Source organism: Melanerpes formicivorus, unplaced genomic scaffold, assembly GCF_026170545.1.
Source record: "Melanerpes formicivorus ecotype bairdi unplaced genomic scaffold, bMelFor1.0.p_v2 SCAF_2, whole genome shotgun sequence".
NCBI classification, from domain to species: Eukaryota; Metazoa; Chordata; class Aves; order Piciformes; family Picidae; genus Melanerpes; species Melanerpes formicivorus.
In genome coordinates, this window is record NW_027142354.1 from 52,615,618 (window position 1) to 52,629,513 (window position 13,896).

Sequence of the window (13,896 nt, forward strand, 5' to 3'; positions counted from 1 at the left end):
GCCTGGGCTCTCCAGTCGATTTGAGGCATTCTGGGCGGGGAGGAAGAGGGGATGGCAGCAGGCGCCTCATGATCTTAAAGGCACCTATGGTGTGGGGCCTCAGCACCCGGCTCCTGCACTAGAGGGCCCAGCACCACCATGGCAGGGTGCTGGGAGGGGTGCGGATTAGCAGCCGTGGGGGCGATGGCGGGGGTGCGCATGGGGCTGAGCATGGCTCCCCACCGGCTGCGGGTGCCGCTGCGCATGTGGAACGAATCACCATGGGAACGGGGCTACCGCGTCCCCGCCACACTCACACTCACATCTGTCTCGTTGCAGGGCCCCCCTCCCCAACGACCCTCTCCCAGCGATGGGCAGTGGGACCCCACCGGCCCCATCCCCCCGCCGCCCACCCCACCGTCCCCCTGCCCCACCACCCACCCAGGCCTGACCCACCTGCTCCAGCCCCCCACAGTTCCATGGCGAGGATGGACCCCTGACGGTGGGCACCTACGGGCCGAAGGAGACGCCGCCGCTGGGCACGGCACAAGGAGATGCTCTCGGCAGCCCTGACAGCATCGGGTGCTGCCCAGGCCCTGCCACCGCCGCCCTGAGCATCCCGTCCCCCACCCCGAGGGCAGAGAGAGAGGCAGGGGCCTCCCCCCGGGGCCGGCAGCCAAGATGGTGATGTCCCAGGGCACCTACACCTTCCTCACCTGCTTCGCGGGCTTCTGGCTCATCTGGGGGCTCATCGTGCTGCTGTGCTGCTTCTGCAGCTACCTGCGGCGGCGGGTGAAGCGGCAGCAGGAAGAGCGGCTGCGGGAGCAGAGCCTGCGTGCGCTGGAGCTGGAGCCGCTGCACTACGAGGGTTACGGGGGCAGCCCCCCCGGCATCGCCATTCCCCACCGCCTCCGCCTTGAGCCCCACCATCATCACCCTCACCACATCCCACCCCCCCGGCCCTGGAGCTGTCGGCACGGTAAGGAGCAGGGAGGGGTTCTCAGTGTCCCCAGATGGGATCTTTTGGGGAGGAAATGGTGCGAGAGCCGGGGAGCAGCACTAACGGCAGCAGGGGTCCGGGGGGGGCTTTGCCTTGCAGAGTCAGACTTGTCAAAGCCGCCGTGTTACGAGGAAGCCCTTCTGATGGCGGAGCCCCCACCGCCGTACAGCGAGGTGCTGATGGACACGCGGGGGCTCTACCGCAAAATCAATGCCCCTTTCCTGAGCCACGAGCGGCTGGAGAAGCAGGAGCAGCCCCCCAGCTACAAACCCCTTTTCCTGGACGCCAGTTACGGTTCGGCACTGCACCTGCCCCGCTCGGCCAGCCCCGGCCACGCCTGCCCGGACCTCTACCTGCAGGCAGAGTGCTCCCCCCGCATGTTTCCCAGCTGGACGGACTCGGAGCTCAGCAGCAGGGACACCTACGAGCCGGGACCCTGGCACCTCCCAGTCTCCATGCCCCTCTTCGGCAGGACTACCGCTGTCTAACAGATGCCTCGGGGGATCCCCGGACCTTGCCATGGGTACCTCTCCGGCACTAGGGGGGTGGTTCTGGTTGCCCGCATCACCCCGGGGACACCAGCCCTGGCATGGGCCATCGCTGCCGGCGTGGAAGGGGCTGGTTCCCCATCTGGCCCCTGCCAGCCTCCCCATGGCTGGGGCCCCCCCATGACTGGGGGCGCTGGGGACCTGGACTCTACTCTGTTTCTTAAATTTTTTGTTTGTTACAGTTTGAGAATAAAAGTTTGTGGCTCGGGTTTGCCTCCCGGCGGGCTGGCATCATGAAACCCCCGCAGGGCAGAGGCAATTTCTCCCCCCCCCCCCATCGCGACCCTCCCTGCCTCCCCCCCCAGCAGGCTGCAGCCCCCATGGGAGTCGCTTTATTTATTAACAGACATGAGCACACCGCCGGTACAGAACTTGTGCTTTCCAAAAACAGTTACGGGGCGGGGGAGGGACGGAGAAGGGCCAAGCAGGGGCCAAGCTGGGGGGAAGAGAGGGGGTCCCAGCGAGGAAGGAGTGGAAGGGTAAAAAGCCCACCGCCAGCTCCCTGCCGGGTTTTGGTGGGGGGAGGGGGGGAATGCCACCGGCCGCAGCCTCGCCTCGGTCGGGTTACTTTATTGCCATATTCATTTATTATTATTATGATTCCTTGTGTTTTGTTTTGATCTTTTTTAACTCGTGCAAAGTACTGGGAGGGGGTGCTCTCGGGGCGGGCACGATGAGAACGAGGACCCTGTCCCACAGCCGGGCAAGGAATGCGAGCATGTGTCCCCCCCCCACAAAGGGACGCTGGGGCAGGACACTGCTAAGGGGAGGCTGGGGGCTGACACGGCTCCTACCGACAACTTAAAAAAGAGAAGGGGGGGATGGGGCTGTAAAAGGTGCCCCGAGGCGGGGGCGCAGCGGGGTGGCCCCTACCCGGAGACCTCATCCTGCGGGGCCCCGGAGGGGTGAGGGGTGGGTCCAGCCCCTGTCTGCGGCCCCCGCTATGCCCCACGCCGGCTGGGGCGGGGAGCTGCCTGCGCCGGCAGTGGGACCCAGGCTTAAAGGTCCCCCCCGAAGCTCTCCTCCTCCTCGGGCAGGGGGTCCGTGTCCCAGCATGTGATGTCGATCTCTGGGGGAGCAGGGTAGGGGTGAGTGAATCCGGGTGGCATGAGATACCCCACAGAGGGGCTGTGGGGTGTCCCACAGAGCAACAAACATACTCCCCCCATCCCCACTCACCTGGGGGTTTGTTGTAGAAGACAGGCTGAGGAGCTTTGGCCGACAGCTCCTCCGGGGGGGGCACCTCCTCCTCCTGAGACTGGCTGAAGTAGCCCTCGCTGGCCTGGGGTGGGGCAGGTCATTAGGACCCACCCCCCACCACCACACCCCCAGCCACCTCATCATTCCCTGCCCAACCCTCTCCCACAGCTGCTCACCTGCTCCCCACGACCTGGTGTCCCATCCTTGGGGGCCATCTCTCCATTGGTGATAGGAGGGGTCTCCCGGCCCAAGTTGTCCTCCTGAGGGGCATGCTGGCAGTCAAGATCCTGGGGCTGGGGGTCCCCCATGTCAGCTGTCTCCTCCTCCTGCTCCACGTCGCAGAAGGTGGCAGGGGGCTCGGGCAGCTCATCAAGGCTCAGCAGGGCCCCCTCACTGGGTAGCACAGCTGGGGGACCCTCAGGGACAGGGGCAGCAGGCAGGGGCCAGGAAGCTGGGGGTGTCACCCCGTCGCTCTCCCACAGGTCGATGAGGCTCTCAGGGTTGGGGGTCCCTTCAGGCTGGGACTCGGTGGCCATGGGTGGCAGGGTGGGCTCAGCAGGCTCCAGGGTCACCAGGTCCCCCAGGGCATCACCCCCTTCTGTCCACACTGGCCTGGGGCTGGACTCATCCCTGGGGGACTCAGTGGCCTTGTCCTCGGGCCCTGGGAAGGGCCAGTGCTGCTCGGGGGTGGCTGGTTCAGCCTCCTGGGTGCTGGGGGAGTCTGCAAGGTGGGGACAGTCGTCAGTGGGGACAGACCCCTCTTTCCCTTATCCAGGGCTAGGGGACACTTGGGGACAGGGCTGTAGCTGGGGATGGGGGGAGTGGAGGGGGAGCTGTCCTGTGGGATGGGAGTAGCGGGGATGGGTGCAAGTGGCTGGGAAGGTAAGGGGAGCAATGGTACCAGGGCACCAGGGGGCTAAGGGGACATGGGAGGGTGTGGGCTGTGAAAGAGAGGAAAGGCGTGGGGGCAAGGCCGTTCCTTGAAGGGTGGCTGGGCCCTGCTGGGGTGGGAGGAGTGTCTGTGAGGCACAAAGGGATGTGGAGGGGACTGGGAGGAGTGCACTAGGAAGATGCAGAAGGGAAAGCTGGGACGCAGCAGAAGATACAAAGGGGCCAGTGGGACGCAGCAGGGACAGATGGGAAATGCATAAGAGCTGGCTGGGATGCACTGGGGATGCAGCAGGAGAGTAGGGATGCATGGGAGGCGGCAGCAACACTGTCAGGGATGTACTGGGAAACGCAGCACAGACAGCAGGACTGCCCTGGTTGATGCTGCAGCAATGGAGATGGAGATTCACTGGCTGGGGCAATGCACTGTCACTGTCAGATTGAAGCATGGGGAGGCTGAGCAGAGACAGCAGGGATGCACTGGTGTTAGAAAATGCACTGGAGGCAGCAGGGGTGTAACAATGTCGGCAGGGCTGCACTGGGGGATGCAGCAGAGACAGCTGGGATGCACTGGAAGAATGCAAGGATGACGGCGGGGATGCAGCGACGCAGAGCAGTGGGTATGGTGGGGACGTGCTGGGACGCAACAGAGCCGGCAGGGGCTACGACAAAGGCCGGAGCTGGGAGGCAGTGAGCAGGGCAGGGGGTGGGCAGCAGGGCTGCAGCACTAGGGCTGCTATGGTGGCTGCAGAGGAGCTGAGGGGGCTGCAGCGGGGGATGCACTGCAGGGATGTGCCCAGACAGCCACAGGCAGGGGCAGGCAGCGCCAGCCCTGTGCCCACCTTTGGGCATTGCCGGCGTCTTGCTGCCCGGCGCGCGGGTGCCCGGCTCAGCCAGCGGCGTGGCGGCCGGGCTGGACTCGCAGGGGCTGCAGCCCGCTGCCGAGGCCTTGCGATAGGTGTCCGAGTGGCTGCCTGCGGACAAGGGAGACAGGGTGCCATGGGGGGGCTGTCCCTATCAGGGGAGGACCAGCACCCTAGTGCCACCCCTGCTCTTGCCCCATGCTGACCAGGCCATCAGCTGTCACATTCATGTCACCTTGTACCTGCCACCGCACTGTTCCCTCCAGTGGTTGGGCAGAGGCACCCATGGGTGCAGCAACCACTATGCCCTGCTCTGGGCAACCACACACGCCTGCTGCAGCACCCGCATCTGCAAGATACAGGGACAGGCAGCCCTATGCCTGCCATGGTGCACAGTGGCCTTGCCCACACATCACCACAGCCTAACCTCTGCAGGCACAGCTCTGTGCCCTGCTACCCCAGGTTGGGGATGTATGGCCCCACATGGCCCCAAGCACTGTCTGGTCCCTTCTGCTCCACAGGCACAGCCCCGTATGATCCTGGGCACAGCCTTTTCCATCTCTGCGAGCACAGTCTGGCATGGTTCAGGGCAAAGTCTGCCCTGTCCCAATCTGTCCCACGGTCACAACCTGCTCCATCCACCTCTGCCTCAGGAGCAGAGCCTGTACTGTGCCCCTTCTATCCCATGGGCACAGCCTGCTCTAATGGCAGAGTATCTTCTCCCTGGGCACAGCTCTGCCCTGTCACTGTCTGTCACAGGGACACAGACTGCTCAGTGCTGCCTCCCCATACCATGGGCACAACCTGCCCCATGGGCACAGCCTGGTGCATACCCCAACCCTAGGGGCACAGCACCCACTGTGGGGCCAGACAGATCATGCAGGGTGTTAGTGGGTGCAGGCACAGCCCCTGTCAGGGTGCCCAGCCCCCTTGGGGTGCCCATGGGAGGGGCGCTGCTGTTGCTGTCAGTCCGGTGTGCCGTGGGGCTGGGATGGGCTGTGGCTTGGTCCCCCAGAGCTGCATGCCTGGGGACTCCCAGCTACCTACATGGGAAGAAAGAGGAGAGATTTGGGGTGCGATGGCAGGTGATATAGGGGAAGGGGGTCCGTGGGGGGGAGGAGGAGGAGGAGGAGGAAGAAGGTGGCCCACTGTCAGCTGTCTTTATGAAAGGACAGTGCAGACGACCTGCTGAGAGAAAGACAGACAGACGGACAGACAGGGAGACAGAGAGAGAGGGAGAGTGAGAGAGGGGGAGAGAGAGAGAGAGAGGGACAGGGAGAGAGAGAGAGAGAGAGAGATGGGTCAGTCCCTGCTCAGTGCAGCCATGGTGGGGCCAGGGCACAGGGGCATCAGGTCAGGAGGGTGCTGGGACAGGAGGTAGCACTGACAGTGCAGGGTGGGAGGATGGCAAGACGGGAGGATGGCAGGACAAGAGGATGGAATGACAGCAGGACAGAAGGATGGGAGGCAATGCTGCATGGCCAGGTGGGAAGAGAGGCCTAGACACAGGCATGTGATCAACTATCTTCTTAGGCATAGCACAGCCACCACAGCATGAACCCACAGCACAACCCACGGCACAGCACAGCTACAGCACACAGCCCACAGCACGACCGATGGCACAGCCCCACAGCACAGCGCATGGCATGACCCATGGCATGACCCCACAGCAAAAACACACGCCACAGCACCCTCCCTGCCCTGGCACAGTTCCTGAGCACAGCAGCACAGCACAACCCCCAGCACAGTCCTATGACATGGCCCCATGGCCAGAGGCATCCACCAGGACAGCCAGTCCCTGTCCTAGAGACACAAAGAGAGTCCTGGGACTGGACCCCAGGCTGTGGAGCAGCCCAGTCTCCCCACAGGGCACACTCTATCAGCTGGGAGCACACTGTGCCCTACACCTGTACCACTCATGCCCCTTTTAGCTTCCCCTGTGGGATGAGTTTCTTTCCCAAGCCACCCTCAGACTTCCATTTGCCCACCCATGCTACACTGACCATGCTGCCAGCACGGCTGCTGGCACAATGCCCTGACAGGTGAGCGGATGACATCCAACAGGGAGCAGGATGGGCCCCCTCTTGCTGAAGACACCCTTGCATCCAGCCCCTGCCAAGCTGCCCCAGCTGCAGGGGCCACATGAAGTGCAGCGGCAGTGTTGATAATGGTGGCACAGCGGAGCAGGACCTCCTGCTGTCCTTGTGCCCTCAGCACCCAACAGCACTGTAGATAGCAGAGAGGATATCCCCTCCCCACATTACAACCCTTGTCCTCCCAAGACCCTGCTGTGACCTGCTGAGCTGCAGAGAGCCCTAGCAGCACCACACTCACCTGCTCCACAGCCTGCAGCCCCTCTTGGCCTCTCCACAACCCCCCAGTGCCTGCAGTCCCCCAGCCCCTCACCTGTCCTGTGGCTGCCTGGCGAGACAGCATCACTGCTGCCTGATGCCACCCGCTCCTGCTGCTTGAAGAAGTCCCGGGGGTTGTCAGGCCGCTGAGCAATGATGGCAGCAGCCTCCTGTGGGGACAGGCACAAGGGAGGCTGAGACCCATTACCCCAGCGGTGTGAGGCTGTGGGCATCACTGGCTAAGGAGAAAGGATCAGCATCAGGCACAGCTGCCACTGCACTCACCTCCACCTCTGACTCTGATTTCCTGAGCTGCTGTCTGTCATCTTCCTCTTGCTGGTCCCCCTGGAGAGGGACATGGTGTAAATCTCCAAAGCCCCAAGACACCCCAGGAACATGGCTGGGAAAAGCCCTTCCCAGGGTGTGATTCTGGGTGCAGCTCCCCTGGCCCCATGCCCACTGCAGCACTCACAAAGATGGACTGCTCCTTCAAACGCTGCCGAGCCTCCTCTGCCTCCATGCTCCGCTGCTTCCGCCTGCCATGGGCACATAGGAGAGGGACTGGGCACTGGCTCCTGCCAGTCCCTACCCCAACCCATGCCAGGAACAAGCACCCATGCGCCCTCCCAGACGTTTGCAGCACGTGCAGAACCATCCTGCACATGCTCAAGTCTCTCCCTAGCCCCTGCCATGCCTGTGCTCCTCAATTTGCTCCTCTCGCTCCCGGTAGCGCCGCTCCCGCTCCTCCTGCTCCAGCCGCTCCTGCTCCATCCGCTCCTGCTCGAACCGCAGCCGGGCATCCAGGGCCTTTTTCCGCTCCTCTTCCTTACGCAATTCCTCCTCTTTCTAGTAGGGTGGGGATGAAGAACAGGGCTGCCCATCAGCTCAGCAGCAGCTCACCCCGCTGGTGCTACCCACTGTCCCAACCCATACCCCACCTTGGCTTGTTCCCAGAACTGCTCCCGATTGAGCCGCTTCATCTCCACCGTGGCATCAGTCTTCTGGTAAGTGGTGCCCTGGGACAGAGGAGAGGTGGGAGGGGTGGAGGGGCTGGGATCAGTGAGGGGGAACAACAGTAAGCAGCTCACAGGGTGATGGACTGTGGCAGACAGGAGCCCTGGGCCGGAGGGACACCCCGCACCTGTTGCCATCACCGCCACAGGGACATTACCACAGGCTCAGCGTTCTCATCCTCCCGCAGCCGCAGGCGGTGCAGCACGGGGCTGGAGACGCGAGCCAGCCCATTGGAGAGCCGCTGCCCAATAGCCCCTGGGTCAATGTCCTCCACGCTGCTGGCGTTGACAATGACATCCACACCCTGGGGGGAAAAGCAGCCATCAGGGACCAGGTTTGGTGCCCCAGTAGCATCATCCCCCTCCCAAGAGTCACTCACCTGGAAGAACTCAGCGATTTTGGCCACATGGCTGGCGCAGGCGCATTTGCGGGCATCCGGCACATCCTCACCCACCTGTGGCATCCAGGGAGGGGCTGAGCCAGAGAGGGGTGGCAAGGTGACCGCCACCCCGCTGACCACCACAGGGCAGAGGGACCGTGGGGCACCCACACTTCCCTGGCAACCCTAGGCTCCTCCCTCACACTCAGACATGTTCCTGCCAACACTGTAACCTTGCTAGGCACAGCATTGGCACACCCAGCATGGCCCACGTCACACTCACCCAGTTGACGAGGACATATTTGGGGAGCACCGCCTGGGGGTCCTTGACGCTGCAGAAGCCATACATCACCTTCTGGATCTCGAAGTGGCCAGAGAGCTCCAGCAAACCTCCACCTGGCACAGCACTGTCAGTCCAGGGCCATCCGGCACCAGGATAGGTGCTGGGGAAAATGCTGGAAAAGCTGAGCTGGTTGTGGGGACAGACGACCTTACCTCCTGATGCTGCCAGCTTCAGGTCATCGGAGCCATCCTCATATGTGTAGAGGGCCCTGGGGAGACACTATGAGTGAGCCACAGCTGTGGAGAGCATGGGGCACCCCTCCCCTTCCCCATCCTGCTAATGCTGAGGTCAGGACAGGTCCTAGGGGACTGGCCAGGTGTTCCCAAGCAGCCACACAGATACATCAGCCCCTTGCCCATCATAACTGTGAAAGACCAGACTACCAGACAGAGCAAGCAGGACTTTGGGCAGGACCTGTTCCTCCAGCCTCCTGGCTAGCAGCTGTGGGACAGGGTCCCAAGGATAGGGACAGAAGGGCTACTTAGGCACAGGAACCAGCTGTCTGCCATGCTGTGCTGTGAGCCTTACAGTCCCTTGTGTGACCATCCCTGTCCCATCCCAATCCCGATGGTTACTGACTGGCTTTGGGGACAGCCCCACGCCCCAGTGGGGAACTTGGGACTGCTCACATGCCAGGCTGCGTGAGCCGCTGGCCCAGCAGGCACCAGGCTGGGGGAGGACACCGGAGCACCAGCAGCAGCAAATCAATGTGCTGCTGGGGTGTGATGGGGCCGTCATGGAGACTGTTCCTTGGAAACCATTCCCAGCGGATGGGAAACTCCCTCTTGCTCCCACTGTGCCCTGGCCAGCCCTCCCTCCGGGGCTCCGTGGGGACCCCCAACAGCCCACACCTCCCCAGGGGCATGCAGTCAACTATGGGGGGGTGAGAATGCGTGCCGAATTGGTCCAGGGCGGGTGGGCGAGGGGATGAATGTTGCTAGGCAACCAGCATCCTCCATCACCATGGCAACCCCCCCATCCCAGCTGGGATGCAACTCGCCCCGATGACGAGGTGATTAGGAGGGGAGCGGGGGAGGCAGGCAGGCAGGCAGCAGGGACCTGCCAGGCCCTGGCAGGCACCCAAACCTGCCTGCCACCATCACGCGCTGCACCCGGAAAGCCAGGGCCACCCGTGCTGGATGCCCCTCACCATCCCTGCACCACGGTGGGTGGCTCTGGTGATTGGCATTCAGCTGGCAACACTTGTGCAATGCTTGCCGAAGTGCCAAAACCCTTGTGGTGCTGAGCACAGCCATCCTCACCCAAGCTTGCAGCCTCCAGTCAGAGACTGGGGGACAGGAATCAGGAAGGTCCCTATAGGCAAAGGCACTGCCAAACTGTGTCCACAGCTTGAAAGAAAAAGCAAGGGGAAGGCAGGCAGGTGCCTAACATGGAGGGGCCCTCCCTCCACCTCCTGGCACCCACTGCCCTGAGCCCCCAGCAGCCAGCCACAGATAATTGCACCAAGAAGATTGACTTTAATCCGCACATCTCGATCCTGCTAATCAGCCTCTCCAGTCAGCGCCAGCTCCCGGCCTGGAGCCGGCAAAGCTGCTGCAAAGCACTTTATGTCTGCACTGGGAAAGGGGAGCAAACACAGCCCCTGACTCCAACTGCAGCCCCAGTTTGGGGGACCTGCTGTGATCTTTGGAGATGATGGCATCATCTGAGGTGAGGCCAGGGCCATGGCAGGGGTTGGGGTCTCATACAGTTGGATACAGCTGGCTGTGGAAAAAGGAGGAAACAAGTATGGCAGAGCCACAGCATCACTACCTGGGGAGCTTGGTGGGTGCTGGGGCACTGCCTGCTCTCCCACACCATGCAGGGTAGTACCTGAGCACAGTGCTGCTGTCTGCACCCAGGACTGCTCCCAGGGCAGCTAGGGCTTGCTGTGGAACAGAGCCTTATTCTGAACACAGCCCAGCAGCATGGCCTGACCTCATGCTGGGATGCATGATCTGGAGGTTTCTGGTTCAGGTGCCAGTGGGGCTGTGCTGGGGCCAGCAGCATCCCCAAGGTTGGCCCAGGGTCTCACAGACTAACAGCATCACCACAAGCTGGCTGCAAGGAACAGCTGTGCCACAGTGGGGGCAGGAAGCAGCATTGCTTTACCCCCTTCCACAGGCTTTAATCCTCTATCCACCCCTTTCCCAAACCCTGGGGCTCCAGGCATGTGGGTCACCTGTGGGTGGAGGTGCCCTCTGCAGTCCACGGAGGCAAGGGACTCCTGTGAGGATTCCCCATACCCGGCTCCACTGCCCTTGCACGGCCTCATTGCTCACCAGAGCCGGCAGAGCACACATGGGTACCAGCATCTGGGGCACCCGCAGCTGCCTGCCCTCCACACCATGTCTGGGGAGGGGGAGCATCGCCCCAGCCCGGGCACATGTGTTTCCAATGTGGCTGGGAGCTCTAGGGACTCGCCGTGCTCAGAAAGCAGCACCAAATTCCTTTCCGATCGAGTAATAGGCCCCAGCAGCCTCCGCGGGGTCGGGCAGGGGGAGGGGACGCTCGGACCCTCCCGGACCGGGTTGAAGTGGGGGAATCCCAGACTAAACACAGGGATCCTGAACGGGCAAAAGCACAGCATCCCCCAGCAACAGTCTAGGGCCGGGCTCTGGCACAGTGTCCTCACAGCCCCCGGCTGAGCCAGGCTGTGTTACTGTCGAGGGACAGACTCCATCACCCTGCCTGATACAGCTCCCTCCAGCATCACCATTCATCCCGCACCCGGGCACTGGGCCCTGCAGCAGGGATTCTGCTCCCAGTGGCTCCAAGTTCCAGGCATCCCCGGTGACCATGGGATGGAAGGGACAGGAATGATGGGGCGAGTTCAGCCCCGAGGATGGGGATGGTGGGGACTCACTGCCCAGCCAGGGCTCAGCGCTGGAAGCAGGGAGGGCCGACCTCGGTGCTCGCCTTCCCGGGAACTGTTTCTGCTGCTCTCAGCACCTTTGGCAGGGAGGGCTGCTTTGCAGCGGATGCCGGGAAGCGAGATGTACCCAGAGCTGACAGCTGTCTCCTGGCCGGCAATATGCACCCTGCTCGCCCACGAAACCCTTAGGCTGGCTGCTGGACTGAGGAACTCCCCAGAGACCCAGGGCTGGCAGGGCGCAGGACCTTCCCCAGTCTGCCTAACCCAGGGGTCTCCCAGCCCTGTCCCAAGAGCAGGAAACCTGACTAGACAGCGGTATGCATTCCAGATGGGTTCTGGATCCCCCATCGGCTGGGTGTTAGGTGCACCCTGAACAGGGGCTGGATGGTCCCCAGCTGCACGGTGGGTGCCCACTCGCACGGCAGGCACCCCTGCCAGAGAACACCATCACCCCACGTTACCCATCACCCTGGCTCTGCTCAGCCAGCTGCACACCAGGCTGCCAGAAGCATCTCTCTGCTATGCACAGCACAGGCAATCTTGAGGGTCAAGAAGAAGGGGTCCCGGGGGCAGGTGGTCACAGCCAGCTCCACAGCACCAGGGTGGGTCCGGAAGATGTGGGTGGGCATTGGGAGAACAAGGGTGGTGGGGGGGATGATCTGTACCAGCTGCTGCGCCGGCTGCACCAGGGCCTGGATCTGGCTGGGGCCCGGCTCCCGCAGCCCGGGTGCCCCACACTGGGGATACAGGCAGGACATGGGGGCCCGGGGGCTACCCCCTGGGGAAGGCCAACCCCTGTCCCGAACCCTCGGCAGCCCCAGCCCGGCGGGGCGTCTTGGGCCGACGCACCGCGGCCTCCGGGGAGTGAGGCACCCCAGGAGTTTGAGGCACCAGCCCCAGGAGGGGATGTTCGGTCCCCCTGCGGCCGCAGGCCTCGCTCTGCCGGGAAGAGGGGCCGCCTGCTGCCGGGGCACCCGCGAGAGCGGCCGGGAGCGGGGCCGGGCTGGGGGCGCCCCGATCCACACCTCCCTCTGGGCGCCCCTGCCCGCTGCTCCGGCTGCAGACAATAGCCTGGGACCCAGGGCCCGGCCCAGCACCGGGTAGGGGTAGCCCCGAGCCCTCCCCTCCGTGAGCCGACCCTCCGTTCCCCGCGCTCGCTGCCCCGGCTGGGGTTCGGGCCGTTCCGGGGGGCGCTCCCGGGAGCGGTGGGTTCCGGCACTAGCACGTGCCGGCCCGGCGCAGACAAAGCGGGGACCGCGCCCCGTCCCGGTGCAGCGGCGGGCAGGTGCGGGTAACGGGGGCGGCAGGACGGGCACGCCACCCCCACGCCGCCCCGCCCGTCTTTGTGTGCCGGTGCTCCCGACACCGCGGGCCCGAGGAGGCGCGGGGCGCAGCGCGGGGCGCGGCCGGTGTTACCGGGCGGCTCCGTGCACAAAGGGCGGCGGCGGCGGGGACAAAGGGGCGGCGGCGGGCGCGCTCACCAGTCGGTGGGGCTGTCCTCGCCGATCACGTCCTGGTAGGAGGCGAGCAGCTCCAGGCGGTGCGCCGCGAAGCCGACGCCAGCCATGGCAGGGCCGGGATGCTGCCGGGGGGGACCGGAGGGACCGGCCGCCTGCCCGCCTCCGAGACACTGCCGCAGCGGCCGGGCGGAGGGGCGAGCGGCGGGGAGGCTCCGCCCGCCGCCGCGCCCGGTCCTAGCGCCGTGAACGGCGCCCCCCCACCCCGCCTCCACGCCTCCACCCCTCCAGCACCGGCCTTCGCCCCCGCCCCGGCCCCCGCCGCGCCCCCAGGGGACCCCACCCACACGCCGTGTCGCCGGGCATCTCACCGAGACCCCTGGGGTACGGGCAGCTTCGCCCCTGCATCGGACTGCTGCCGGGATCCTGCACCTCGGGCCGTTCCACGCAGCCTGGACCGTCCCCTGCCCTGGGGACCCTGAGCCCCAAAAATCTGCACCCCAGCTCGACTCTATTCACGGAAGCTGTACCCCGGGTGGTTCCAGTGGGTGCAGCTTTTGTGGGGACTCTTGCTGCTTACTTGCCCCTCCATCCCGGTGCTCCCAACCCCTTTCCGATCCCCTCAGGATCCTGGCCAGGCTTGTACAACAGGGTCTTTTCCAGGGGGTTTGTCTCTATGTGAATTCGCATTGCTGCTTTAGCCCTGGCCCAGCGCAGGGCTCCTTAGGGGCTCCAAGCTGGGCCCGCGTGCTCCGGCAAGGACAAGCACCATGCCCTGCCTCATGCTGCTTCCCTGACCCTAGCATTGTCCTCACCCTGATCAGAACTCTACTGAAGAAATCTCCATGCCTGAGAGACAGTGGGGAGTGTACAGGGCCCGATACTCGCAGGCTGGGGTGAGCAATCTGTGGGTGAGCGCCCCAAGCTCTTGAGCCCTGGGCTCTGTCCTGCACACCCTCCTTCCACCACCGTTTCCAAGCCAGGCAAGATTCGGAGCCG

At 64.1% G+C, this 13,896-nt stretch overlaps 2 protein-coding genes across 7 annotated transcripts; one reads left to right on the top strand and one right to left on the bottom strand.

The window, feature by feature from the left end:
- The first annotated feature begins 189 nt into the window (after positions 1-189).
- Positions 190-1,735, top strand: PRR7 (proline rich 7, synaptic). Of its 2 annotated transcripts, none has more exons than XM_068160735.1 (2): positions 190-958; positions 1,079-1,735. In XM_068160735.1, exons 1-2 carry the CDS (start codon positions 661-663, stop codon positions 1,465-1,467), a joined length of 687 nt encoding a protein of 228 aa, XP_068016836.1. In that variant the 5' UTR covers positions 190-660; the 3' UTR covers positions 1,468-1,735. The 2 variants fall into 2 exon arrangements, with proteins under 2 accessions (XP_068016836.1, XP_068016826.1); XM_068160725.1 differs by having other exon boundaries at positions 191-958; positions 1,052-1,735.
- A 120-nt stretch (positions 1,736-1,855) lies between these two features.
- DBN1 (drebrin 1) lies at positions 1,856-13,083 on the bottom strand. 5 transcript variants are annotated; one of them, XM_068160642.1, is made up of 15 exons: positions 12,922-13,083; positions 8,718-8,773; positions 8,506-8,618; positions 8,223-8,297; positions 8,001-8,147; positions 7,768-7,845; positions 7,524-7,675; positions 7,302-7,365; positions 7,115-7,174; positions 6,885-6,999; positions 5,526-5,666; positions 4,458-4,589; positions 2,904-3,448; positions 2,707-2,809; positions 1,856-2,596 (listed from the first exon to the last, which is right to left on the bottom strand). In XM_068160642.1, exons 1-15 carry the CDS (start codon positions 13,005-13,007, stop codon positions 2,526-2,528), a joined length of 1,938 nt encoding a protein of 645 aa, XP_068016743.1. In that variant the 5' UTR covers positions 13,008-13,083; the 3' UTR covers positions 1,856-2,525. The 5 variants fall into 5 exon arrangements, with proteins under 5 accessions (XP_068016743.1, XP_068016750.1, XP_068016767.1 ...); XM_068160649.1 differs by having other exon boundaries at positions 5,526-5,663; positions 12,922-13,082; XM_068160666.1 differs by lacking the exon at positions 12,922-13,083 and adding an exon at positions 8,980-8,998.
- Positions 13,084-13,896: the final 813 nt, after the last annotated feature.

Coding starts and splice junctions, on each gene's coding strand:
- PRR7 (XM_068160725.1), top strand. CDS start 661: ATGGTGATGTCCCAGGGCACCTACACCTTCCTCACCTGCTTCGCGGGC. Junction 959..1,051: donor GCCCTGGAGCTGTCGGCACG/GTAAGGAGCAGG, acceptor TAACGGCAGCAG/GGGTCCGGGGGGGGCTTTGC.
- DBN1 (XM_068160642.1), bottom strand. CDS start 13,007: ATGGCTGGCGTCGGCTTCGCGGCGCACCGCCTGGAGCTGCTCGCCTCC. Junction 7,676..7,767: donor AGTTCTGGGAACAAGCCAAG/GTGGGGTATGGG, acceptor CCACCCTACTAG/AAAGAGGAGGAATTGCGTAA. Junction 2,597..2,706: donor CTTCTACAACAAACCCCCAG/GTGAGTGGGGAT, acceptor CTGCTCCCCCAG/AGATCGACATCACATGCTGG.